The sequence below is a fragment of the Eschscholzia californica genome, unplaced genomic scaffold (assembly GCF_041429995.1).
Source record: "Eschscholzia californica isolate CP2 unplaced genomic scaffold, dmEscCali1.0.p SCAF_4, whole genome shotgun sequence".
Taxonomy (NCBI): Eukaryota; Viridiplantae; Streptophyta; class Magnoliopsida; order Ranunculales; family Papaveraceae; genus Eschscholzia; species Eschscholzia californica.
Genome location: NW_028238461.1, coordinates 47,641,173 through 47,666,903, shown reverse-complemented (window position 1 = coordinate 47,666,903; position 25,731 = coordinate 47,641,173). Strand labels below are relative to the sequence as shown.

Below are 25,731 nucleotides of genomic sequence, written 5' to 3'. Positions count from 1 at the left end.
TTTTGTTGCTAAGGGGCTTCTAATTTTAGAAGATGCTATAAAAAAGTCTCCTCCATCTCATCACCTCTCTCTGCCACTTCATCTTCTTGACACCTTCTCATCTTCTCCGGCGAAAGTCACCGGCCGGCCAATTTTCCGGCCGACGACCTTCAAGCATAAAAAAAGAAAAAACTTCTAAAAACCTAAAACATTTCAATTCTCATCCATATTCTCCGAGTTCACAGTTCTTCAAAATTAGGGTTTAGTTTTTCGTTTGTTTTTCAATCAGGTCAAAATCTCAGAATGAGTTCTACCGCAACAACAAAGGGTGGTCGTGGAAAACCTAAATCATCCAAATCGGTTTCAAGATCTTCAAAGGCTGGTCTTCAATTTCCAGTAGGAAGAATCGCTAGGTTTCTCAAAGCTGGAAGATACTCTCAACGTGTCGGTGCTGGTGCTCCGGTTTATCTCTCTGCTGTTCTTGAATACCTTGCCGCTGAGGTATCTCAAATCCCTCTACTTTTACTTTCTCTCACTAAAAAAAGTTTTTTCCCTCCATCATTTTGATGCTTAAGTTTGTTCAATCATAATAGTTCTTTTTGTTTTCGGTTATCTGATTGAATATTTTTGGTGGATTAGGTTTTGGAATTGGCAGGAAATGCAGCGAGAGACAACAAGAAGACCAGAATAATTCCAAGGCACATTCAACTGGCAGTGAGGAATGATGAGGAAGTAAGCAAACTATTGGGGTCTGTTACAATTGCTAATTGAGGGGTTTTGCCTAACATTCATCAGAATTTGTTGCCCAAGAAAGTGGGTAAAGAAAAGGGTGAAATTGGATCTGCTTCACAAGAGTTCTAGGGTTTTCACCATTGAACATACCTTCTCTCTCTAGATCTGTTCTAGAGAGAGAGGGAAAAGAAAAAAAATTAGAGAGAGAGAGGAGAGAGAAAATTTAAAAATAAAATTTTTTTTTAATGTTTGAAGGTCGCCGGCAGGAAATTGACCGGCGACTTCGCCGGAGAAGATGATGAGGTGTCGAGAAGATGAAGTGGCAGAGAGAACAGATGAGATGGAGGAGAACTTTCAAAAAAATGTATTCTGTATTCCCCACAAAAATTTATTACCCGGAGAAATTTTTAAAAAAATCTGGATTCCCTCGAGAACTTATTCCCCGAAGAATTTTCTTTATTCCCCAAAGCCGCGGCCATCAATTAAGCAATTGAGGGAAAAAAATTTCTCCACTCAAACATGGGTCACGAAATTCCCCACTTTTGAGGGAAAATGGGGAAAAAAAAAGGTCACATGCTTATTTCTTTTTCTCTCCCTAAATAACCTATCAAACCCTAGGAAAATTGATATTTGAGAGAAAATAATTCTCCTTTTCTTAGGGAAAGTGCCTATCAAACAGAACCCTAGTGGTATATATACCCTTCACACATAAGCCCGGGAAAAGTTGTTGTCAGGTCACCGGTACCAACCGGTAACGGTTAAAAGTTCCGCGAAAAGACAAAATCTTAAGACAACCCCATGTAAAATTCTCCCCTAAAATTCATTTTTCTTCGCCGCCGGAAGACTTGAAGATTGCTAGAGAGAGAAAAAAGGGAATCACTTTTTGCAATTGCAAGTTTTCCCCCAAAATTTAATCGAGTTGTTGTTTCTTTATAGTTTAAAATCAAAGATCTTGGCGAAGTTTAATTACTTGAAATTGTCTCGATCTTCAACTTCAATCATTTCAACTATTAGGGGAAATTCGATATCAATTTCATAATTTATTAGGGTTTTAAACATTTGATTACTTCAATTTTTGTTCCTTTTTTGGGTAATTTATAAGGCGGAAGAAGATGAGTAGCAAAAAGGAAGAAGAAAGAAATGAAAAGATCATTCGAGGTCTTATGAAACTTCCTCCCAATCGAAGATGCATCAACTGTAATAGCCTGGTAAAGTATTCTCTTTTCTTCTACTTTTCAGTTTTAAAGTATTTAAGAAAGGTTCAATTTCTAGGGTTTTATAGGTTCATGGGAAATATTACTGAGAGAGTTCTTGGTGTTCTAAAACCTAATTTTTGATTGCAGGGTCCTCAGTATATCTGTACAAATTTTTGGACTTTCATCTGTATAACCTGTAGCGGGATACAGTGAGTAAATTTAATATCAATTGAGCTCTTCTTGTTAGTTTTAGTTGTTTTTTTCTTGTCAAACCCTTAATCATGATCTCTTTTATTTCCTATCAACTTCACAGCATTTTAAGTTATGACCTATCAAAATCAGCTTAGTTTTTAGCTTGAAATCACTTAACTGTGTGATTGATGAAGAGTTAAAAACTATCGAAACAAGTCAGTATCAATCCTTACGACGTGTCTAGCTCCTAAGTTCAATTTACTTATCAATAAATTGACCTTGCTATACGAGGTTGTTAGAAACGAAAAGGGAGGTGGGAGTGAGATATCCGCATTATATAGGTAACTGGTTGTATTACATCTCACACTATAGCTATGGTTGTTTGATATACATTATACGTAAGGATTAGTCAATTAAAGCAACAGTTAAGTTATATATGAACATGTTAAACAAAACAACTTTGTAACATGAACACCTGTATAGCTATCGTATCTGATGCCAGTACAAGTAGACAAGGTGTGGGTTTGGCAAGTTCAAAAAACCCAAATTGAGGATACATGCGTACAGATCTTTGTTTTTTTGCACTTTATTTTGTAATTGTAAGTTACAATCTCTTACGTTTCAATCAACCAGTGTGGCATCATGGGTTATAAGCTCCCCAGACTTCATAAAATACAGAGCCTGGGAGAATACAAGATGGTGTGGATTTCAGTAAGAGTTTCTAGTTCTAGGTAGCACATTTGGTCAAGAGTAAAGGCCAGTGATTGTTGGTTGTGGGTTCTGCCATACCTGCGCTTTTGTAGTAAGAAATAACACCTATCGAAAATAGCCAGGGTTGTTAGTGCACACTTGTTGTAAACTATAAAATATAAATTACTCAAAGTAGTCTCGTTCGTTGTCTTGGACATGGGTTCAAGCCTCATTATTTGGTTTTTTTTTTTTTTCGTTTGTTTTTTTTCTTTTCAATTCTTTTTCTCCAAACCCTTTTTCTCCTAATCCTTTTCTTTCAATCATTGCTTGTCGATATTCCCGTCGAACTGCCTGCAAGTATGCGGTATGGGTATTATTATCTGCCTCCGTAGAAACTTCTGAAAATGACTATCCAATATATCCATGGTCATTTAATTCATTTTAATGGAAAACAACAAAGTGTATTATATTCACTCTCAAGGTAGAGAGTGGAGCATAATGGAGCATAATGAAATATAGAATGGATCCGTTTCGAGCCGTGGCAGAGCCTTTGATAGTAGGCTATAATGTGATTAAACATGGCTGAACTTCACATTAACTGGAAGCAATTCCATTTAATCTTATTCAAAAGGCCTCATGACATTTGTATCTTGGTTTTTTTTTTAAAGTAACATTTGTACCGTGGTTGATAATTATGGATTACTGATTAATTTGTATTCATCCATGGTTTCTTAAAAAATGATTTTATTTTTGATTCATTCATGTTTTACACTCTACAGCCGTGAATTTACTCATAGAGTGAAGTCTGTATCCATGTCTAAGTTCACTTCTCAAGAAGTTAATTCTCTTCAACAAGGTGGTAATCAGGTAAAAATAGGAGTCAAAGTGGTCTTTATCTTCATTGGTATGGAAATCGGTCATTTGTTCACTTATAAGCCGTTTGCTTTTTCAGCGTGCGAGAGAAGTGTTTTTGAAAGATTGGGACATTCAAAGGCAGAGATTGCCTAGTAGCAGGTGGGATAAATTTCTTACATCAAGTAGTTACAGAATTTTTCCTACCATAGACATGTGGTTTATTTAATATGATTCACTCATGCAGCAATGTTGAAAAGGTGCGTGAGTTCATAAAGAACGTTTATGTGAATAGAAAGTATGTTGGAGTAAAAAGTACTGAAAAGCCTCCGGGAGACACTCAGGTAATCTATTTCTGAAATAACATCATTCGATTGTGAATATTTTTAGTGCTACTTTTGTTGCATCTGAGTATTAAATACTTTTTATGTGCGTCTATGTATTTTATTTCCAAGAATTAGTCCCATTTAACTCAACAATGAGGAGATTAACCCAAGTATGCTATCTTTATAGGCTTCAAGAAATAATGAAGATGAAATAATACGAGCCAACTCGTATCATTCTTATTCTCAAAGTCCCCCATATGAAAATCAATATGAAGATAGGAAGTATGGCAGACAAGTCGGTGCGCTAACTCGAAGGCCAGGTTCAGATCGGGGCCATTATGAAGCAAAGATTTCTAGCCTGGTTTACAGCCCTGGACGCTTAGGAGAGCAAATATACGATGATAGGTTTGCGAATGAAGGTTCTGTTTCCAGAGTTTCAGACTATTCCGCTTCTAGTGGAGGTGATCCTTTCAGATCTAGCGCCTCGTCACCTAATTCTCAGAAAGATATCGGAGTCAGCAGCCCTCCTAGTCTTCCTGTACGGGACATATTAAAGGAGGAAAGATGTAAAACAATAAACTCATATTCGAAGGGAAATAACACGACAAATACTCATGGAGTCACACATCAACAGGTTGGATACCTCCCGACCTTATCTCAATTTTTGTGGATGATTGTAAGCTGTAGCCATTGAAATCTTGCAACTCTGTTCTCATCTTATTTTGATACAAATCAACGTACATATTTGGCCTAAAATTGAAGTCAATTTATATCTCTAAAACCATCAGACAATTTGCTCATGTCTGAACATGTTCATCCATGTGGTCCATGTCTATTATACACATGCGCGGACAGTCTTCAGAATCTACTTGATGCCATTTATACTCACGTGTTTGGCTTTAAATGCCTACAACTAGTACCTAACTACTATCTAACACTGGTTCCTTTATTTGTTCAGAGAAGTGCATCATTAAGCAGCTTTGCATCATTTGACAGCAACTCCGTCTCTCTGCAATCAGTTAATTCAGGTGGCTTACTATATGTAGTTTCAGAATCTGAACAATTTTCTGGAACTCAATTGAAACGAACCTCTTCTGTTCCCTCACAGTCACATGTTCCTGCTTATAACTCAACTCCGGATATTCGTAGTTCACATATGCAGCAATTTTCAACCTTTTCTGCTCCATCCATCGATTTGTTTCAATCCCCAACATCATCTGTAGCCCCATCTATAGATTTGTTTGCAGATGTCACCAATCAGCAGTTACCCACATCCTCTTCGGAGCATAAACAGCCAGTTTCTTTCACAAATAATGATGGATGGGCAACATTTGATTTACCCCGACAAGATGTACCTGCCCCTGACACCAAGAGTATACTCCCGGCTAGTGTGACTCATGGTGATGCAGTACCTTTTGGCAACTTTGATACACTTCCTTCCATTAGTTCAAGTATCCCATGGACAACGGTCCAAGATTCACCAAGCCATGAGCCTCCGGCATATATTGGTAATCAAATGAATCAGGGTTTGCATGAAATTCAAGCTGCCCCTAAAACAACAAGCACTGAAGTAAGCAATCTCTGAATACAATTTAGAAATTTCAACATCTTTTTCTACAACGATTTCAAGGTGGGATGCTGTATTTATAGATTCTGATTCCGTGTTACTTTAAATGAACAGGAGTGGAGTGCTTTTGTTGATCCCCTTCATAGCCATCCGCAAGCTAATTATGGTACTATGGTGTATACAAGCGAATCACAAGTTGCAACATACCACCTGCCTTCAGATGCTGACCGAAGTCTTAACTATAAGGTTTTGGAGGTGCTGTTGATGCATTTGGACCTGAATTAGAAAATAAAATAGATAACTTCTTGATTTTATGTTCTTACATATAGTAGCTTTTGCAGGAATATAGCACATATGGAGTTCAAACAGCAAATCCACTAGATAAATCTCCTTTTAGTGCACCATTTGGTGATTTTACTAACGGATCATCGTTAGATTCGTCAGTGTTTCCAGTGATGGTATGTATTTGGTTCTTGAGTTATATCACTTAACATTTATAGTTCCTATTCTCTTTACTTGAATAGTGTGATATGTCGTGTCCAACAGGGAGGAATGGTGCCAATTGCAACTGAAGGAAAATCCACAAATCCGTTTGATTTCCCATTCGAATCTGATTCGGAACCCACCAATATGGTATGTTACTAGTACTGCTATAGTTTTAGTAGTAGAAGACTAATAACATGTCTACGAATTTCAATAACCCATTGAGATTTACAATTATACCCTTTTACGAATTTACCTTAAAACTAAGTCCAATCTTTGGTCTCGCTATCATAACTACTTCCTGCTTAGCTCTTTACCTACAATATGGAATCACTCATTTCCATCTAATCTTTCCTTGTTTAGTTCTTGAACATGAGCTCGTTACAATCAGCACTGCCAGATCCCGAGTTGCAACCTGGTTTCCTGGATGACCTAAGTCAACCATGGTTTTCTCAGAATTCGATTGCACCTTATACTCCAGCTACAACAGCACAAGGCAAGTTATCTTCTATTCTTCAATCGTCTATCCGCATTTCCTTTACTTATGTTTATCTGAGTTTGGTTGTGAAAAATCCATAGGAGGGCTAGCATACATGGCAGGAGAAGCATCAACCCAACCAATGCAGTAAGTTGCTATCGAACTCGCTAATATCTTGAGGAGATTATGTTTAGTAATTGTATTAGTCAGAGTCTTATGCTGGTCTGGCTGATTTGTAGACATTGGCAAATTGACAGGAATATCCCTTCACAAGGACCAGTTGCTTCAATTGGTGGGAATCCTTTTGCATGAGAGTTGGCAAGCAGTAGAATTCAAGCAGTTCTCTTGCCTTTGATCTATCCATTATGAGTGCAAGTAGTTGTGATGTCAATATCCTCGTCGACCTGCACCAACGTAACATTCTACGGTTGAAACTCAAGCCTCAGCTCTGTTTCGAGTGCAATAGTGAAACATCATCGAGCCTACATGATGATATTATCAGATCGTATTAGGTGTGCCATTGGATTGGTGATTCCGAAGAAGACTGGGCTGACCCATATCAGAATGAGGACAAAGGATTCTTCGGCTTGTTATGTTGCAAGTGTGTGTGGTGCTTATCTTTATGATGTAATTAGTGCTTGTAATGACAAATTCATTATTTTGTGGCCTTGTAGAGTGGTGAGTTTATATATGCTTACAGAAAGATGATATGACCTTTATTACATGTTTTGATGTGCTTGCTCTCTTAAAACATAAGCTTTACATTGAACTTTTTCTTTCCCCGGGGAGTGCTTGTCCTGCCTGGGAATATTTCGAAGAACAAGTTAACATGGATTACGACGACAAAGCTTCCCTAAACTCTAAACTCTAAACTCTCCTTGAGTTCGTGAGTACAGGAGAGCTCTATAAATGGAGCCCCCTGTGTCCATTAAAACATTCATTGATTTGGAACTTTATAGGTGGAAAACAGTCTTAAGTAAATAAAGTGATTAGTGTGGACAAGAAAAGGGAAGGTTTATTCGGATAGCACGAAACTTTTAAGTAGCTTAGCAGAATCTAACTCATTCATTTATTCCGATCAATCACCCCAGTCGAAAAATGCACATGAATGAGTGTTTAGTACTACTATATAAATCTTGTTTCAGAAATGCTAGTTGGCCCCAAAATGAGGTCCGACTATATGGCCTAAAGCTAATGTGGTCGTCTCTCATTGGTCCTGGCAAATGGAGAGAAAACCCGGACTAATGTGAGCCGTCTACATCAACTTTCGACTTGTGTTTGGCTCTCATTTGCAGGCCAAATAGCATTTGTCATCTTGTTTAGTTCATGAGAAGGATTTGGTGCTTTCTTAAATGCTTATGAAAGGCCTAAACCTTCTTCCTTTCCATGTCAAGAGAGTAGTTATTGTCCTCACTTAATGTGCTCTTAGACTTAATGTGCTCTTAGGAAGACCAGCGAATCGATTATTTATAAAGGCACAAGCAATGTTACAAAAACCATAACTATAAAGAGAAAATCACAAACTATTCTTTCTAACATCAACTCGGGGGGTTAGAGATTTTTTTTGTTGAAAAGATTCGCCGTTAGAGATTGACCTGAAGTTTTGAGTTGGACTTGATAGGTAATTCAAACAGATCAAGGACCCAAGTCAAAATACTTGTGTAACATATCACTTAAGTCCCCCGGAAGCCCGACGAGGTTCAAAATGTTAGCCAGCGGAATCTGTTCCCGATCTTTTATTGGGAAGAATTACTGAAACTCCCGCTTTTTTATAATGCTCTTTACTGAAACCCCAACCTTTTATTAGTAATTACTAATACCCCCGACTACCGTTAGATTTGACGGTATTATGCCGTTAGAGGAAGAGAAATTATTAAAAAACCCATATACTAAAACCGGATCTGTTGAGGGATCAAAAAAACAGGGCGCCTTCGACACAAAGTCGGGGCGCCTAAAAATACAACCTTCTTCTCTCCCTTACCCGCGCGATTACCAGCAGGGAAACAAAACTCGGGTAGTCTCACTCTCTCTCTCTCTAACGAAAGTCCATGAAAGCAGCCTCTCTCCCTAACGAAACTCCATAAGCGAACCAGGTATTCTCCCTCTCTCTGTCTCTCTCCATTCGAACTACCCATCGTTTTGCTGGTAATCTCCATGTAGTTAACTCCCGATAGAACTAGGTCTAAATAACTCGAACTAGGGTTTTAGTATATGGTTTCCCTCTCTCTCTCCATTCGAAATAGGGTGTTGTCTCCCTTTACTGATTATAACAGTAATCATTTAGAACAAAGTAGTTCTTAATCATTCGAAATAGGGTTTATGAAATTGACAGTAATCATTCGAAATAGGGTTTCTCGAAATTGGCTTGATTTGTATGATGAAATTGGCGTGATTTTTATGAAATTGACATGATTTTTATGAAATTGGCTCGATTTGTATGAAATTGGCTTGATTTGTATGATGAAATTGGCTTGATTTGTATGAAATTGTCTTGATTTGTATGAAATTGTCTTGATTTGTATGAAATTGTCTTGATTTGTACGATGAAAAGGTGGGGGTATTAATAATCAGATTATCAAAAAGTTGGGTAAAACGTAAGAGGGCAAGAAAGTAATATTGAAAAGGTGGGGTATTAGTAATCAGATTATCAAAAAGTGGGGTAAAACGTAAGAACATTATGAAAAGGCGGGTGTTTCAGTAATTCTCCCATTTTATTGCTGCTAATAGAGAAGAAGTGAGAAGAGAAAAGTAGTGAAGGTGATGATCTTTTTCAATGTTGAATCTTAGGGTTTCTCTCTCTCTCTCTCTCTCTAATTGTGTAGTGTTTCTAATGAATTCCTTTTCAGTGTTCGGATCTTAGGGTTTCCCACGGCTTCTTCATCAATTTCCGACCCTGACACTTCCGACCATTGTTGAAGCGATCAAGATAACCTACTTCGTTTCCCTCGACGGATTCGATCTAGTTCCGACCTAAACGAGAAGGTAACGAGTTTAGTTCAGTCTTCATACTGTATTACCGTAAATCCATCATAATTTTGGCTACTCTTTCTTGTTTAACTCATACTTATCAGTTTTAATCCTTGGATCAGTTATTATACTTTAATTGCTTACTAACTGTTCGAAGAAATGGGTAAATGTCTAATGTTGCCTAAAAGTCAAGTTCTTGTTCACCAAATTCGAATGGCCAACAATATTTAGTTTAAATATGATTTCACAAAAGAAAAAGTGAATAACTTTCTTGTTCTTTATGTGGCTTAGCCATTTATTTAATTTTTTCTGGTATGGTTGAGGTTGCCTCGTTTACCATATGAACATTGTGAAATGGTATAGTTGATTAAGAGATAAAGGAAATCGGAAAGAAATTTTGATTTTATCATGTGGTGTAAACCGTGTAATCTAAGTTCTTAACCTTCAAGAGTATTTGTGATCGGAATTTCATATGATAATTATATCTAGTTTGCGTTCATGTTAGATAATAGGAATTTCAGCAGCTACTATGCACAATGTTTTAAAATACGTTTTTACGCCTTTTATGCTACTACGTTTTAAAATATAGTGAGCTTCGGCATCACTGTATTTTGTTTACCATTTATGATTGTTGTTTACTGTATTCAATTTGATATCAGCTAAAATACTAGCGATTTCGTCTATGATTAAAACCCTGTAGCAGGTTAGCTTACCAACTGTTCTCTCTAGAAGGGCCTACTATGTACAACACTTAGGAGTTTTTTATTAACTAACCTGGTTCAACCTTATCCATTTTGAGCATCCTATATAAACCCTGCTGCCTTAGTCGAAATTCCGTTTCTTAGCCCTTGCTGCCTGTGTGCATGCAAAATCTGTGCTAGTTATCTTTTATTTGCTTCTGTTAGGTCTTATAGTTACTTCATAATCTATATGATTCTCTAAACTAATTCTAGTTGAATTGGTTCTAGGGTTTGTGTAATGTTTATAGTGATCATTATGTTGAAAATCTTGTTTGTTCATCTATGAAATGTCTAAGAGAAATTGTGCGTAGTGAACTAAATGATTTTTGTTTGGTAATTGCCTTTCTAGACTTACTTAGCTAGTATCTAAAGGATGATTGGAATTTGAACTAATGTAGTATCTCACATAATTTTGCTTTGAGACTGACAAATTGTTAGGCCCTAGTATGTGAACTTCGAACTCCCGCGGAATTTATCTTTTGTGAGTCCCACCTCGTAAATGTTGGTTTTAGATTCAAATTTATTGAAGAGTTCTGGATACTTGGTTTGGTAAGTCATAAGGATCATTTACTAAATACCTTTATGGTAATATTTTAGCTCATTCAGATAATATCTGATACTGGTATTATGGATCCCGAGGCTGCTAGAAATGCCCGAGAATCACTGGAACTTGCATTTCAAATGTCAAACATTCTCGAAACAGGTCTGGATCGACATACCCTGTCAGTCCTTGTAGCACTTTGTGAAATGGGTTTGAATCCAGAATCTCTCGCCGCACTTGTTAAAGAGCTCAGAAGGGAACCACACTCTACTACCTCGTCGGTGACAACGGCTATTCCCTGATCAGGTCAGTTACCTCCAGTGATCTACTTCATGTTGATTTGATATTGTTATTTTTATTAGACTAGCCCACTCATGAAAAACAAATACTAAAAGCTTGATCAGAGACATGAATTGTTGGCTTTCCTACTATCATGTTGCACAAAAACTGTTGTTGGCCTTCTTTTTTACTGATTAAACAGGTATAGTTTTCTGTACTTCCCCTGTGTTGCTACTTCACAACCACATTTTATGAAAGTGCACTAGGTATAGAAATAAGGTACCTACATGATTTCTAGCTTTTTGGCCTTATTTTCCCTCTGACTTGGACGCCATAGTGTTTTGTCTGCATGAATTCGTTTCTGAAGTCGATTGTTTCTATAGAGTGCTTTTGTAAGGAATAACTGGTGTATAGAATACGTCCCAGGGGACCATATCCTAAAATTTAGTGTTTGGTTAGGCCATTTCCCAGATATGAACTACATGAGTAGTTGTATATTCCCAACCCCCGTGATATGGGAAACCATCTTATTATGTCCCCGTCTGGCCGTCCCGACATATGCTTCTCTTTGACTCACCTTCATCTTTCTATCAGAAAAACATGTCTGGTCGAGAGCATTTGATATATATCATTATAGGCAATTGGTTTAAGTGCATGTGTATTTCAACCTTCTATCAAGTTGCAATTTGCAAGTGTATAATTCCTTTTACTGTACATATTACATCCATAGTTACAGGTTTGATTGACAGTGAAAATGACTTGGTGACTGTTGATTCTTTGGACAGGATCTGATGATACTTTCCTTGGTACAATCTGACTAGAGAATGCTGTGGGTGAACAGTTTTATTAGTTCGAATTTGTTGAATGTGTGATTCCCTTTGCTAGTACTGCTTGAAGATGGAGTCGGAACAAAAAAAAAATTGCCTGAACAAGTCATAGCTGATTAATGTCTGGTTCAAGTTAAAACATTGTCAATTTTACTGCTCGTCAGTGTTTGATATGGAAAAGAAACACATGTTTGTTCACCGATTTTTGTCTTGTACTTTGTTCTACATTTTAATTCCATCATGATTTCTGCCCCGAATCTCTCAGCCATCTCTTTTTAGGTCTTTCGTAACTTTACCATGCTCAGAACCCTAACTTTTCATATTTGGTTTAGCATTGATTACTTACATATGACCTAACAGATGATTTTTTAAGGATGATACTGAATGTTCTATTCATAGTAAATTTCTGGCTACTGCTAAAGAAAAGATCAACTACTGCTTCAGTCTAAAATAACACAAGTCATCATGTGTTCATAAATTACTTTTTAAACATCTGCATAGTAACTTTCGAAACCAGATGCATCGATAGATCAATTTTTTGAAGTCTGGGTTTGACAAACCCATTATAAATATTCATCATGTGCCGGCCCTCGGAAAATTATGCTGTTGATCTGACCTATCCGTCTACTAGAAATGTACGAGGAATATGAATTTCCACATCAATGAAAGAGGTCCTGAAGATCAAGGATATCTGCCAAAACTCCAGCAGCTGTAGTGTCATTCCCTGCTCCAGCACCTTGAATTACCAATGGCAATTCATTGTAGCATCTGCTATATACCTCCAACTGCAAGTTCAAGTAATAATTCACAAGTTATTCTTTTCAGTATTGTGTATATTTTCTTTCTCAAACTTCAAGGAAAAAAACCCCCAGCTGATCCAAATATATGTGCTCACTTATTAGCACAAGATTTGAAGTGTTCGACTTCGAATATTGGATTACAATTAAGATCAAACAACAGATTGATTAGTGTATCCATTATCATTAAGAGATGAGATATATTATAACTACTTGAAGTGATATCATCAATAAAGACAAGAAGCAGGAGCACTAAAAAGTTGAGAGGTTTGTTACTTACCATATTGTCACTTCCTCTCAACCTCCCCAAAGCAGAATCTTTGGGAAGCTCTTTGATGCCAACCTGACAACTGGAAGACAGAACATTTCATTTTAAATAAGGCCAAGTATTAAAGCGTTGTGAGAATTTTTTCACATGTAGTCTTGAGAAATAATTTATGTTCAAAGAAAAGGAGATTGGGTATCTGGATGAATGGAACTCATATATTTGATGTGTGGAACGAAAAGCATGGCAAAGATGGGGTTGCTTAACTGATAACCTTCAATTTAACGAAGAAAGAACTCGAAAAGTACCTTGTATCATCAATCATACAGACATATCGAAGCACATTCCCATTTGAAGAAGCTACTCTAAATCTCTTTTCAATATCTTTATCCAACAAGGGAAGTCCATCGGTCAAAAATTCATCAATAGACATTCTATCAGGACCCATTTCTTCAGGGTATAAACTCTCAACCTGCAAACAGCAAATAATAAAAGACCTGATCCATTATTCTCAAAGAAATATGGATACCACTTTTCTGCTCTGAAATCACATTCAACCGCCCAAGTTAAGAATTGGTTTATCAAGACCATATACAAAGACAGAAAATCAATATGGTGAATTTAGACTCTGACCTTAATGTCATCCAAATTAATCTGTCTACCAAGAAGCCGTGCGAGGATTAGAGCCTGTTTCAAGATCCATAAGACACCAGTTATAAGCATTCGGTTTAATTGCAGTTGCTTAACCCTAGATGTCAGATTCAAACAAATTGGTTTTGCAAAATAATGTATATCTTCATTTTTCAGTATGCTTCATGGGTTTTGCACCCTGAAAAGAAGCCTTTTGCTTTCGCCATAAGTCCATAATATATAATTCCATGCCTAAACCTGGAAGTTCCGGGTTCGATTACCAACGGAGGTGAAATCCATGATTTATTGAACTTGGGTTATTGAAGGTATAAATAAAGTAGTTAGTTGGGCTGTAGGCCATTAGTTGTGTTGTAGGCCATTAGTTTAGTTGGGCTTTAGGCCCGTTCCTATAGGGGTTTCAATTCGGCGGTTACCGTGCTTATCACATCTTATTGATGTATTCATGCCTTTGTAGTGACTATCGTAGTCGATATCAAAAAAATAAATTCAATGCCTATCCGATGATGATAAACAAAATCCTCCAACAATGGTTAGTGTTGTAACTATATCCACACCTTTCTTGCGACATCCATCCCACCAAGATCATCACGTGGATCTGCAGAAAATATAGCATTGTCAAATAGTTATAGAATTCCATCAACACTTGGCCGTAGTTAAGGACACAAATATGGTACTTCTTTTACATAAATAGTAATTTATCAAGTACAATAGGATGCATATGGATTATGGTTGGCGTGGATGAGGGATATGAAATGATGGTGCGACTTAAGGTAAGTTTACAAACAGTAGTTGGTTGTACTGTTGTAGAAAGTTATGGTTGCCAGTTAAACTCCTAATATGATTCAAATTATGGATCCTAGTAACTTCCAACTTACACCTAGCCTATGTTACCTAGATACATCGGAGAACGTCACACATGAATTTAACCAAACTGCAATTATCTGCAGTACAGGCAACAACATTTACTTAGGACCTAGTTATTACATAACTAATACTATAGTAAAGACATGAAAGAGGAAAGGACAGAAATTTGATTTTAGACAGACATGCATCTAATCTTATTAAGGTAACTGAATGGCATAATTAATAAAGAATGATCTACGACAAAGTTTTTATGTTAAACCTGGTTCAGTATATCCAAGGCTCTTAGCTTCTCTAACAACTTCACTCAATGGCTTCCCATCTCCAACTTCGCTCATTACATAACCTAATGTTCCTATACAAAAAACCACATGAACCGTTAGAATACGAATGAATAAAATAACCATGAAGAAAATCATAGGAGTGATTCCTTCAAAATTAGGTACCACTTAAACTCCCAATAATACGATGGATAGGATCTCCAGATGCAAGTATGCGATTTAAAGAAGCAATCACCGGAAGACCAGCACCAACCTACATTCATAAAGCAAAGTTTCCTGGAGGGATTAAGACTATATGTTCTCTCTAAAGATATGTTTCCATAGGTGAAATATATTACAGATCAGATACACAGAGTAGTCATGAATAGTTAAGCGCTAACTCTACAAAGACAGCCTTCTCTAATTAGATGAGTAGGTAGACTCAACTTCAGATAAGCAGACATATCCTTGGTTGCCTCCAACTAATTCTAATAGTCAATTCATCTACTACAGTGGGAGCCATGTAGCACACCCTCGCAAGGTGCTACAACATAAATTACATTAGACTCTACAACTCTTAACGTTCATTGTTGTCTTTGCTGATGAATAACTGTAAGAAGTAGAACCATCTTATAGTTCATCACATTCGTCAAAAATAATCTACAGTTGTAGCAATACCGGTGAATGGCAATCCAATTAATTGTAACTAATAAAGTACTTTTGCAGTTCGAAATAGTATAGAGAAGCACAATTCTAACTTACAGTTGATTCATTTCGAATACGTCGTGGGCATGAGAACAACTTCTGATAATCCTCCTGCATTCAGGAACTAAAAATGACTTTTCTGCAAGATAGTGGTTTTAAGGAGAAAAATATAAGAAAGGCAGTAGGATAGAACATAGATAGGAGGGCTTCTGAAATACTAAACCCAATTATTCATATCGTATAGGACAGGATTTACTTTTGTGCAAATTGAAGCTTTGAGAAACGTGGGGAAGGTAAAAAACGATATCAAATTGAAAGGTAAGCAAACATATCTAGAAATCTTCCGTGATGGAAAATTACTAACACTAGATTGAAAGCAAAGACTAAATTACTAGTATAAAATGGGTAGTAGTAGGCAAAAGAAAATTTAAGATATAGTTCAAGTTACCAATGAAGATGTAAGAGGCTTTTTGTTTGCAAGAACAATGGAGCAACCCAATTCAACAACCTGAGTTAGGACTCCAATTGTCTCAGAACTGGCTGAGCAATCAACAAATGCCAAACCTGTACGGACACTGACTACCATCAACCAAAACAGCGGTAAACGTAGATATACTTAAATTGTGCAGAACCAAAATCCCCATTTAAGAGTACCCAATTTCATTCTACTTAGGAATTGGAAATTTGAAATAACATAGTTGAACATCTAATATGCGATTAGATATGACTATTCAAAACACTGGGTATAAGAAAAAGCATCATATGGAATTATAGACAACAAAACAGAATCATCTGAACTTGGGGGCTACTAACCAGTTGTTCTTCCCAGAACTCCAGCAGTATCTAAAACTTTTCTTATTGATTCAACGTCTGTAAATATCTGGCATTCACCTAAACCACAGATCAGTGAAAGAGTATGAATTGCTTTGGTAATGATATTACTATTCAATCAACATAAGCAGTCAGTGTCAAGGAATTCAATTCAAGATATTTCGGTCTAAATGACCGAAATATTTCCTTGTTTACCAAAATTTTCATCGAAACCGAAATTTAACTAAGTTTCTCTTAACAATGCCTTGTCAAGGAAATAAATTTCGAAATTGTTGGTCGAAATGACCGAAATATTTCCATGCCTACAAAAATTTCCACCGAAACTTCATTCCTTGGTCAGTACTAGTAAACAAGGGGCGCTACGGAGCTTTCTATAAAACAACTCATTCAAGTAACCAAGGGTCAATGATAGACCACACACAGTCGAGGGGCTATCTGGAAGTTTTAATGATGTTTTTTTGAAAACTAAGCGAGTTTTTTGGCAGGACCAAGCGAGTCCATTCACTTGCCGCACCATTCCACCCTATCTAATTGTCTATTGCACGATTCTCTTCATGGAGACACATGTTTCATGATTGAAATTTTATTTTATCTATTGAAGTCTAAGCTATCTTTCTCAAGCAATGTTGTAAAGTGCAAATCACCTTTCACATCACATTCTCAAACGGTCATGGCGACTTGGCAAGGTCCATTTCTAAATGGGTCTTATGAGGCTATCGTGGCTAACTAACGGGCCGACACTGCCCTTTGCTATACTCTAAATGGTGGTTGTGTTGGTGCTACCAAAAAAGCCTAGCTTTACGGAAACACAATATGCAGGAGCCACTAAAATGTCAACTTTCTAGGGCAAAAGTGCTATTCATGCTCAAAATAAGTGACAATTTTTTTTAATCTAAACAATCCAAACAGGGAGGTAGTGTTTTTTACCTGAACTAGTGAGAGTAGAAAGAGAAGAACCAGAAGATTTAACTCGGCAAATTTCCATCAACAAATCATTGTTCAACTCCATTTTAGACACGTCCGATGCAACCAAAAACGATTTACTATCACATACTCCCACTACTCGCAAATGCAATCCCTGTGTTTTCAGGTAAATGAATTTAATGTTTGCTCATAAAACTACTAATTAAAGATGAGAATGAAGCAATTGATCGGAACCCTAATTTTCTCTATCAATATGTATACAAGAGAATTGCATGAATTGAATGAGAGAGAGATGGTGAGATTGTTAGGACCTGTTTGGCATGAAGAGATCTGCAGTTAACTATGTGTTGAAGAAGTTGTTTCCCAACACCTCCACATCCCATCAGAAGCATTGGTATCTTCTTCATCTCTCTCAACTTTCTCTCTCTAAACTCTGGTTGCGTTTGTTTATTGGGAAAGCACTGAAGACGCAACTTTGCTGGGACTTGCTTCACTTGGAGCAGGATATCCCGTTCCTCTAGCGACCTGTTTGAAGGCCTTGCGTTTAGGAATGCCCAACAAACGGCTGTGATTAGATGAGCTCGAGCTCATACCCAGAGGCCGGAGGTATATGAGCTCTATCCATCGATGATGGTTGGAATTAGTCAAGAATCCGTGAGATAATTCCCACAGTTGATGACTAGAGCTCTCGTACATCCGTGTATGAGCTTGAGCTCATCTAATCACCGCCGTACAAGAAAGAGACATTGGTTCGAAGCACGCTGACAATTCAGGAAAAAAAAAGACACTAAATTTTAAGGGGAAATTTTGGTTTTATCAAATTTTTTGGGGCAACAAATTTTTTTCTTTCTCATGTCTGACCACCACCAATTCCACTAATCACCTCCCGTCACCACCTCTAACTACCATTGCTCCTCTTTCTGTCTATCTTTATCTCTCCTCTCCCTCTCTCTCTCTCTCTCTAAAACTTTAATTTCATTGTCTTGTACATTTCCAAATTTCAGTATTCTCCCAACGGAAGGTAACCCTTCCCAAAAAGGGTTTCAGGGCGAAAATCCTCATGCATCGGACATCTCGTAAGTCGTAACCAGTCAAACACGAGGAAAGAAATTGTGGTGTTGGTGGGCGAAGGTGGTGATCGAAAGAGGAGAGAAGAAATGGTCGCAGGGATCGGGAGAAACAAAAAAAATTTCTTATTTCTCCAAAAGAGTTCCATTGTGGGAATTCTGTTGTATCAATATTTTGTGAAGAGGTGATATTATAATTCAGCTGATTTTTAGTTTGGGGTAAGCTGCTAGAGACGACAATTCAGACCCACCGTAGACTATAGGCCTCCCAATAAAATATTTTGTATTTCTTCTTTCTGCTTTCATTGATATAAATACATTTCTATACATAGAGTATGGAATGGAATGAGTAATATTACATACAGTATATGAGTTCCCTGTCCTTTTTTTTTTTCTAAATCACCACAAAATTACAACAGTGTAACAGTGTTTACTATAACAAGAATCCTGCTACATGTCTTGTTGGTGGTTCGCCTGGAAAATCCCACATAATAAAAATGATTCGACTTCTCCCTGACTATCGTCTAATTCCAAGCTCAAGTTCATGGATCTGCTAAAACTGAGTTGCTCCATGAGAGCATAACATCTCGTGCAACTGCCGGTAAATCTGCACAAGGACATAGTTAGCATATGGACCACATTATTCAACCCATTTCACGGCAGGTAATGTGGACTCGCAGTGTCCGCTAACCAGCTATTTTGTCTATATTATTTACGCTTACGATTTTAATCTCTGGTTTTGGCGAAATAACCGTTCAAAAAAGTGTTAAAAGGATAAAAGGTCAAAGGTTGTCAAATGAATGACATGCCATATAATTATGCAAAGGTTTTTACCTCGTACGACCTCCAAAGCTACTGATGGTATATCTATGTCATCCTGAACCAGTCTATACACATCCACAAGCTGCATTGAGGGGAAAAAAGTGTTTAAGCAATCTTGCGAGTTCAATATAAACGAAAACATACAGAATTTGTTCCATAGAAAACTCGCAAACCTCTTCAATGTGAAGCTTGGAGTCCTCGGTTAAAGCTAGAAGAAGTTGTCTGCGAATAGCTGAATCAATTAGGATCACACGAGCTCCATCTTTGATGGTATCAGTGAGGTCTAGTTTCTTTTCGATTTGCAAATGTCTTGAATTTTGGCTGTTAGAGAGCGAAAATGAATTAAAAACGGCAAAAGTAGAACACCAAACATGAGCAGAAATTATACATGCAAAATATACCCGTTATTTGTTTGCAAGGCAGGGTTACTACTCATCTTAGCCACATTTTCCTTTGCCAGGGTAATTAGATTTTCAAGCCTTTTCCACTGAAAAAGTCCATCTTTAAAAAGAACCTGATACATAAGCAAATGCTCGTCAAAATACTATTAGTCTCACCGCTCTTTACCAGAGTTAGACTGGGTAGAGATAACTTCTCCCTGGTGTACTTTAGACTCAAGAAGCAAGGGAGAGTCCTTTAGTTTGTAACCATAATTGAGTTGGCACTTGGCAAGTCATCCAAACTTGTAAGTTTAACCCATCAAAACTTGGTCGGAATTTAACATAAACATTTATGCTGTCAAAAACATTTATATCTGTAGCGATGATCTTAATAACGAGAATCAGAATAAAGTGAGCAATTGGATTATATTTATGTCAGCTACATACTAAGTAAATATCTGAAAACAGTTCAATTAAGTTGACGATATTATACATACTTCTGGAAGAAGATCAATTTGGAACTTACCTGTACGAGACGCTCACGTAAAGCTGGGTTTGGGTCGGTGAGAAGACGTTTTGCAATGTATGGATAAGCAACCTAAAAAGTTTTCGATATCAGTGAATGAAATGTTACTGAACTAAGTTCTTTATAGTTAAGGATATGTTAATTGTTATTGTAACATCTAAGCAGCTAGTACTCCATGAGAAATGTTTTGTCCAACGACGAATTTTTAACTGCCTCACTAATAATATTAAAGTAGTAGGAAACCGATAATCTTAAAGTACATTTTTTATGTCTACTTGAAGTATCATCTGCCATAAAGAAACTTAAACCTCATCAAGAAAGAAATCTTCCTCACCTCAAGAAATTTGAAGTCCGGCTGAAGTGTAAAACAGATTCCTTCTTGGGTCAATAAAGAACGGATGACCAGAGAAAACCTCTCTGGTATCCGGATTGGGTATTGGTAGACCAATTGGTTGAACTTTCCTGCCATCAAAGCATGCAAATTCAATGTCAGAAACATTACTAGGAATATCTCGAATGAAAATATCTTAATGATGTGTGGTGTGGTACTCTACTGCAGATCAGGAAATACAAAAAGTATTGTGACCCAAAGAAAATGACAGCGAAAACTAATGAGAACTGCTAGTTAGAATAGAAACTCACTGATGATTATCTGGGTTTAGGTGCACGGAGACATCCAAAACCCATTGCAGTCTCAACAGGACTCAGGTTACTACTTTCACGGTTTCACCTTACATTCCTTAGGTCCAAGTATTTGATTCAAAGTTCTGTTTGCTTTTGTGAAATATTTGGTTTCAGTTATTGGTAATAAAACCACAGTTCTAATCCCTTACAAATCCAAAACAGATCATTGTGGTTTTAGATGTGCATAAATCTCTCAAGTCATGAGTCATGACTGCAGAATGTTCGCAGAATCAACTTGAAGTATCATAAATATGTTTCCCTATTGTGTTGATGAGAACTTATAAACCCGTAATTTATACAACTTAGTGAAGTTACTGTTACTGTGTATGTGTGATGTGTCAACTTGTTAGAAACAGACTACTTGCACAAAAACCTTGAACTCGATCATTGAGAGAGGCATAAGAATATAAAATAGCATGCTTAACAGGGCCAGATACTGAAAAGAACTAGATGCTTGAAATGTGTGACACGGTTCAGAGTTATATCTTGCATGCATTGTGATATTACTTTGTTTTTTAAATCATTGTGATATTACTTTTCTGACAACATAGAGATGAAGGGAAGGAAAAAAGATATAGAAGATGATGTTTACCAGTAACACTTCGGAAATTAAAATCCGAGAGTCCTTTTCCAGCTGAATTCTGCCAGATTGCTTCTAGAGCTGGAACTATCGGAGCAACATCTGTCCCACTAGCCAGGAAACCAAGCCTTGTGAAATCATTTGCCATCTCAAAATAGTCCTCATTTACAGCATGGACAACAGCATCGATCAAAATCTGTTTATTTTGCTGGAGAAAAAAAAAGACGGAGTGAAAGAGTAAGTACCTCATGAAGTTGAAAACATTAGCAAGTGGTATGATAACCTTTTAGATCAAGACAATGACAATAGGCGCAACCTCAGCTATAGAGACACAAAAGACTAACATTCAAAGAAAATGTCAAGTTTCGGCGAAATTTGCTCTTGAAACCCATCAGACTGCTAACTTATGACTGTAGCCGTCTGTTGAAAGAAACATAGTCTAAAGTGTTTTTCTGTGAAACTTAAACAAAGGGAACATGCCTGTTTCCTCTCAACTAACTGTATTAGCTATAAAATATTCATGTTCAGGCATTCAGCATAGAACAAAGATAATATTCATTCCGTTGTCTCAAACATGAGTATTGAGTATCTATTCTTTACCTGACTGAGAACTGCAACATTCCCGAAGTCAACATACGCAATTCGCCCATCACGCATAGCAAAGATATTTCCAGGATGGGGATCTCCATGAAACAGACCAAATTCGAGCAATTGCCGCAAAGCAGCACTAACTCCCACTGTTAAAAACCCATTCACATCTAGACCAGCTTCTTTAATAGCCTGATAGAGATGCAGAAAACAAACTAAACCTTAATTTTCATATAATACACTCCATTACTTCTTTATAAAATAAAACTTTTTCCTCATTAAGCTCCAACTCATAAACTATTGTAAAAACTAACATGGGAATTCACCAATATGGCCCCAAAGCTTTAATTTCAAGAGATTTAGTGTATTACCTTTGGGTTAGTGCACCGAATGCCATCAATCCATTCCATAACTAGAACCCGTGGACCTGAAAGATTCTTATAAACCTGGGGAATTTTTACAGTAGGATCATCTTTGAAGTTTTCTAGAAAATCTTCAATGTTTCGAGCTTCCTGAAAACAAAGGCAACAACAAACCAGAAGCTTAGGGAAAAAAAGAAATACTGTATCAAAAATGGTCCCCCGTACAACATAAAAACAGTAGTGAAATGCATGCAAATACATCAGCCGTAAATTGCAAAGCTGTCAACAAAATCCACACTTTGGTTTTTATCACTCAACACTTGAAAATGGTATTGTTTTCTTTACTGTGATACACAGAACTTACCAGAGTGTAATCAAGCTCCTCCAAAAGCTTCTCTCCAAATTCATCAACAATAAGCTCCGCATTGCAGCCCAGTTTTTGTAGGCTGATACCATTCAAGAATGAAGCAAGAGTTCGAAATAGAAAAAGATCTCGATAGATTATTGGTTTAATCCCAGGTCTTAGAACCTATCATTAGACAAAAACGATTAACGCATAATAAGAACTCAAAACCGCTGAACATGACAATCTGAATGAACTGATAATTCATGTAAAATTTTAAGCAGATGGATGTTTAGTTTCGATGTGGATGACCATGGAAAGGACACAAGAATTAGATGCACAAACATAACAATATACAAGTACAACCTTAATAGCCACATCGTCCCCCGTGTCACGTAGAGTAGCACGATAAACTTGACCCAAACTTGCGGCAGCAATAGTCCGTGGTGAAATTTTGCTAAAAATCGCTTCAAGGGGTTGCCCTAATTCCTCTTCAATTATCGTGAAGGCAACCTACAAATCATTCAGCAAACCAATTTACTTTTATAACAAATAGCTGAACAAATTGTTAGTCCCCATTAGACAGAAACAAAGATCTATTTTTACCTGATTGGGAAATGAAGGAACGTCATCCTGTAGAATGCATAGTTCATTCATGTAATCTTCTCTTATGATATCGGGTCTATTAGCTAAAACCTGTCAACACAACACGCAACAACAACCCGTGACTAAAAGTCGTCAAACAAATTCAAACATGGCAGTGACACACCCGATTTTGATGCCGACTTTCGGGTTTAATGGAAACTATAACGAGCTTGCGAAAAGTACGAAGTGTTAAAAGGCAGTAATAACACTAACTATAGATAAATCAAACTACAAGCAAACAATTAAATTTTATACCTGGCCAGCTTTGATGAAAGATGGGCCTAAATCACAGAGAAGGTTCCTAAGTTGCCGAGCTCGAAAAGGAACAACTTCTTCATCCCGTCCAATCAAAAAATCAGATAAAAGAGCAGACCAATATAAACCCAATTTCCAAACTATCTCAACTCCACGACCAACAAGTGATAATATACCTCCATTAGATTTCAAAACATTGTCTCTAACCTAAAAACAATCAATTCAATCAAAAATCAAGAACAAATTAAAATTCAGCAGAGGAAAATAAAACAAGGGTTATTATCACAAACCGATTCAGGAGTGTACTTTCTGAAAGGAACACAGACACCACGTTCGAAATCGAGTTGTTCCAAGGCACTACTAGACTGTAATCCACTAGTTTTAGTAATACCATTAACATCATCACCACCACCACCACGATCACCTCTTTTCCTCAAAGGGGTTAAAGTCTTAGTAGAAGGAGAGGAAGTTGTTGTTGATGCTAAATTAGAAACCCTAGAGAAAGAAACAATCTGTTTGTGGTACTTCTGATACTTACGTTTGGGTATTGAAAACAAAGAATCTTTTATAACACTATAATTTGTAGTTACAATTAGATGTTGGCCGGATACTACTAGTTCCATCTGGAAGATGGATTCCGGTTAGTTTTACAGTAATCCGACTGAGTACGGAATTTGTGTAAGAGAGAGTAGAGAGAGAAAGTGATTTATGGTTAATTCAGTTCTGGATCACGAATTCATGGAGAGTAAGAGAGTTCATTTTTCAATTGGGTTACGTAATCACCCCAATTTTCGAGCGTTGGATTTCTTTTTCCCCCGAGTTTCTGACTTGTTCAATTTCAGGCGGTAGATCTTTATGGACAAGCGGAAGGAGGAGGTTCGTCTCGAACCTTGTAACCACGGATTGGCCACGATGACCCACACTTTGTCCATATCACCTCTTCTCCATTTCCTTTTTTTTTTTGTTGAACTCTTCTCCATTTCTTAGCTGGCACATCTTTACCCAAAAAAGTAGTACTATCACTCTCCAGATGGACCAGATCAGACTCTTCACAAAATTTAGGGCAACTCCAATGTTAGTGAATAAATCTATATCATTTGGAGACTGTGGTGTAGAGATTTTTCAATTTTGATTATCAAGTGAATAAATCTAGATTCTACATGCAGAAATAAAAGATACAACCAATAACATGAATATTTATCTAACGAGCTTCTACGGCTGCCCTTATAATAAAAATAAACTTCGCCCCTGGAGTATGCTTACAACCCTTAATATGAATTTGGACCACCTTTGGGTGGTATTAGGTGACCTCAACAACATTCTCGACCCACAAGAAAAGTGTGGTGGAAAAGACACGTCTAATTCTTCACTCCCCAAAATCTTAGACATCATTCAACAGCTAAGTTTGGTTGATTTAGGTTTTCAGGGCAACCCGTTTACGTGGTCTAACCGACAATTAGATGAAAACCTAATTCAAGAGAGACTAGACAGAGCTCTTGTCAATGAAACTTGGATGCAGTCCTTCCCCAACTCTAACCTAACTCACCTCGACATTAGTGGATCGGATCACAATCTGATTTTCCTTAACACCATAAACATTAATCAACCTAAACCAAAACCTTTTAAATTTATCAGAAAATGGATGTCGCACCCGGACTGCCATGATTTTATAGCTACCAAATGGAATGGTAACTACCTTAATTCTCCCCAACATATTCAAACAAACTCATCCAATTTAGGCAAACACCTTTCTAAGTGGAACATGGAAGTCTTTGGTAACCTAGAATTGCAAATAAAAAACACCATAGCTACCATTCAAATTACTAAAAATAGCAATGAACTTATTAAGCTAAAAACTAGTCTTGAAGAGCTTTATAGGCAACAAGAAAGTCTCTGGAAAGAAAAATCTCGCAATAATTTCATAACTTTAGGAGATAAAAATACAAAATATTTCCACTCTCAAGCCATACAAAGAAATCGTAATAATCGTATTCTGGCAATCAAAGATCTCAATGGAGAATGGCAGGATGACGTCAAAGATATTTTCAACATCTTCACTAACCACCTCCTCACCATTAACACATCTTCCAATTGTAGTAGCTCGCCCACAATTCTAAATCTCTTCAACCCCATCATAACTGAATCCCAAAATACAGAATTGACAGAAATCTCAGACAGAGCAGAGATTGATATTGTTATCCAGTGGTTGAAAAAGGATGCCGCCCCTGGTCCTGATGGCTATCCTCCTTTCTTCTACCAGGCTAACTGGGATACAGTCAATAAGGATATATACCTATTAGTTCATAATTTCTTCCAAACAGCAGAACTTCCTCTAG

General features: G+C 37.1%; 4 protein-coding genes and 1 pseudogene across 10 annotated transcripts; 3 read left to right on the top strand and 2 right to left on the bottom strand.

Moving 5' to 3' along the window:
* Positions 1-233: 233 nt before the first annotated feature.
* On the top strand, positions 234-840 carry LOC147545423 (histone H2AX-like; annotated as a pseudogene).
* A 528-nt stretch (positions 841-1,368) lies between these two features.
* ZIGA4 (ARF GAP-like zinc finger-containing protein ZIGA4) lies at positions 1,369-7,246 on the top strand. 2 transcript variants are annotated; one of them, XM_086637081.1, is made up of 13 exons: positions 1,369-1,919; positions 2,055-2,116; positions 3,569-3,656; positions 3,742-3,803; positions 3,889-3,985; positions 4,155-4,601; positions 4,926-5,537; positions 5,649-5,789; positions 5,876-5,992; positions 6,081-6,167; positions 6,381-6,513; positions 6,597-6,642; positions 6,753-7,246. In XM_086637081.1, the coding sequence occupies exons 1-13, from the start codon at positions 1,824-1,826 to the stop codon at positions 6,805-6,807; spliced, it is 2,043 nt and encodes a 680-aa protein (XP_086493207.1). In that variant the 5' UTR covers positions 1,369-1,823; the 3' UTR covers positions 6,808-7,246. The 2 variants fall into 2 exon arrangements, with proteins under 2 accessions (XP_086493207.1, XP_086493208.1); XM_086637082.1 differs by having other exon boundaries at positions 1,416-1,919; positions 5,649-5,780.
* Positions 7,247-8,462: 1,216 nt separating this feature from the next.
* Positions 8,463-12,106, top strand: GIP2 (mitotic-spindle organizing 1B-like protein (DUF3743)). Of its 6 annotated transcripts, none has more exons than XR_015223951.1 (5): positions 8,480-8,588; positions 9,047-9,252; positions 9,342-9,477; positions 10,809-11,049; positions 11,808-12,106. XR_015223951.1 is itself a non-coding variant. In XM_086637465.1 (4 exons), the coding sequence occupies exon 3, from the start codon at positions 10,830-10,832 to the stop codon at positions 11,043-11,045; it is 216 nt and encodes a 71-aa protein (XP_086493591.1). In that variant the 5' UTR covers positions 8,463-8,588; positions 9,342-9,477; positions 10,800-10,829; the 3' UTR covers positions 11,046-11,049; positions 11,808-12,106. The 6 variants fall into 6 exon arrangements, 3 of the variants coding, with proteins under 3 accessions (XP_086493591.1, XP_086493592.1, XP_086493593.1); XR_015223949.1 differs by having other exon boundaries at positions 10,800-11,049; XR_015223950.1 differs by lacking the exon at positions 9,047-9,252 and having other exon boundaries at positions 8,463-8,588.
* LOC147545420 (Glyceraldehyde-3-phosphate dehydrogenase-like family protein) lies at positions 10,365-17,859 on the bottom strand. Its single transcript, XM_086637464.1, has 12 exons — positions 17,455-17,859; positions 17,147-17,297; positions 16,202-16,279; positions 15,837-15,952; positions 15,446-15,499; positions 14,870-14,957; positions 14,686-14,778; positions 14,117-14,157; positions 13,545-13,598; positions 13,220-13,383; positions 12,927-12,996; positions 10,365-12,634 (listed from the first exon to the last, which is right to left on the bottom strand). The coding sequence occupies exons 1-12, from the start codon at positions 17,548-17,550 to the stop codon at positions 12,509-12,511; spliced, it is 1,131 nt and encodes a 376-aa protein (XP_086493590.1). The 5' UTR covers positions 17,551-17,859; the 3' UTR covers positions 10,365-12,508.
* Positions 17,860-18,489: 630 nt separating this feature from the next.
* On the bottom strand, positions 18,490-24,479 carry ACDO1 (Protein kinase superfamily protein). Its single transcript, XM_086637463.1, has 14 exons — positions 23,686-24,479; positions 23,396-23,602; positions 23,102-23,191; positions 22,862-23,008; positions 22,517-22,681; positions 22,162-22,302; positions 21,803-21,982; positions 21,215-21,410; positions 20,273-20,400; positions 19,939-20,010; positions 19,434-19,546; positions 19,206-19,353; positions 19,045-19,114; positions 18,490-18,817 (listed from the first exon to the last, which is right to left on the bottom strand). The coding sequence occupies exons 1-14, from the start codon at positions 24,016-24,018 to the stop codon at positions 18,753-18,755; spliced, it is 2,055 nt and encodes a 684-aa protein (XP_086493589.1). The 5' UTR covers positions 24,019-24,479; the 3' UTR covers positions 18,490-18,752.
* Between the last annotated feature and the right edge of the window lie 1,252 nt (positions 24,480-25,731).

Bases quoted from the DNA above. Each gene is read 5' to 3' on its own strand.
- GIP2 (XM_086637465.1), top strand. From the start codon at position 10,830: ATGGATCCCGAGGCTGCTAGAAATGCCCGAGAATCACTGGAACTTGCA.
- ZIGA4 (XM_086637081.1), top strand. From the start codon at position 1,824: ATGAGTAGCAAAAAGGAAGAAGAAAGAAATGAAAAGATCATTCGAGGT. The intron at 3,657-3,741 runs GTAAAAATAGGA...TTGCTTTTTCAG, and splicing joins TTCAACAAGGTGGTAATCAG to CGTGCGAGAGAAGTGTTTTT. The intron at 5,993-6,080 runs GTATGTATTTGG...CGTGTCCAACAG, and splicing joins CGTCAGTGTTTCCAGTGATG to GGAGGAATGGTGCCAATTGC.
- ACDO1 (XM_086637463.1), bottom strand. From the start codon at position 24,018: ATGGAACTAGTAGTATCCGGCCAACATCTAATTGTAACTACAAATTAT. The intron at 23,192-23,395 runs GTATAAAATTTA...TTGTGTTGACAG, and splicing joins CTTTCATCAAAGCTGGCCAG to GTTTTAGCTAATAGACCCGA. The intron at 19,354-19,433 runs GTATATTTTGCA...GCTCTCTAACAG, and splicing joins GCCTTGCAAACAAATAACGG to CCAAAATTCAAGACATTTGC.
- LOC147545420 (XM_086637464.1), bottom strand. From the start codon at position 17,550: ATGAAGAAGATACCAATGCTTCTGATGGGATGTGGAGGTGTTGGGAAA. The intron at 14,958-15,445 runs GTAAGTTAGAAT...TTATGAATGTAG, and splicing joins GTATTCGAAATGAATCAACT to GTTGGTGCTGGTCTTCCGGT. The intron at 13,599-14,116 runs GTGTGGATATAG...ATCTTGAAACAG, and splicing joins GGATGGATGTCGCAAGAAAG to GCTCTAATCCTCGCACGGCT.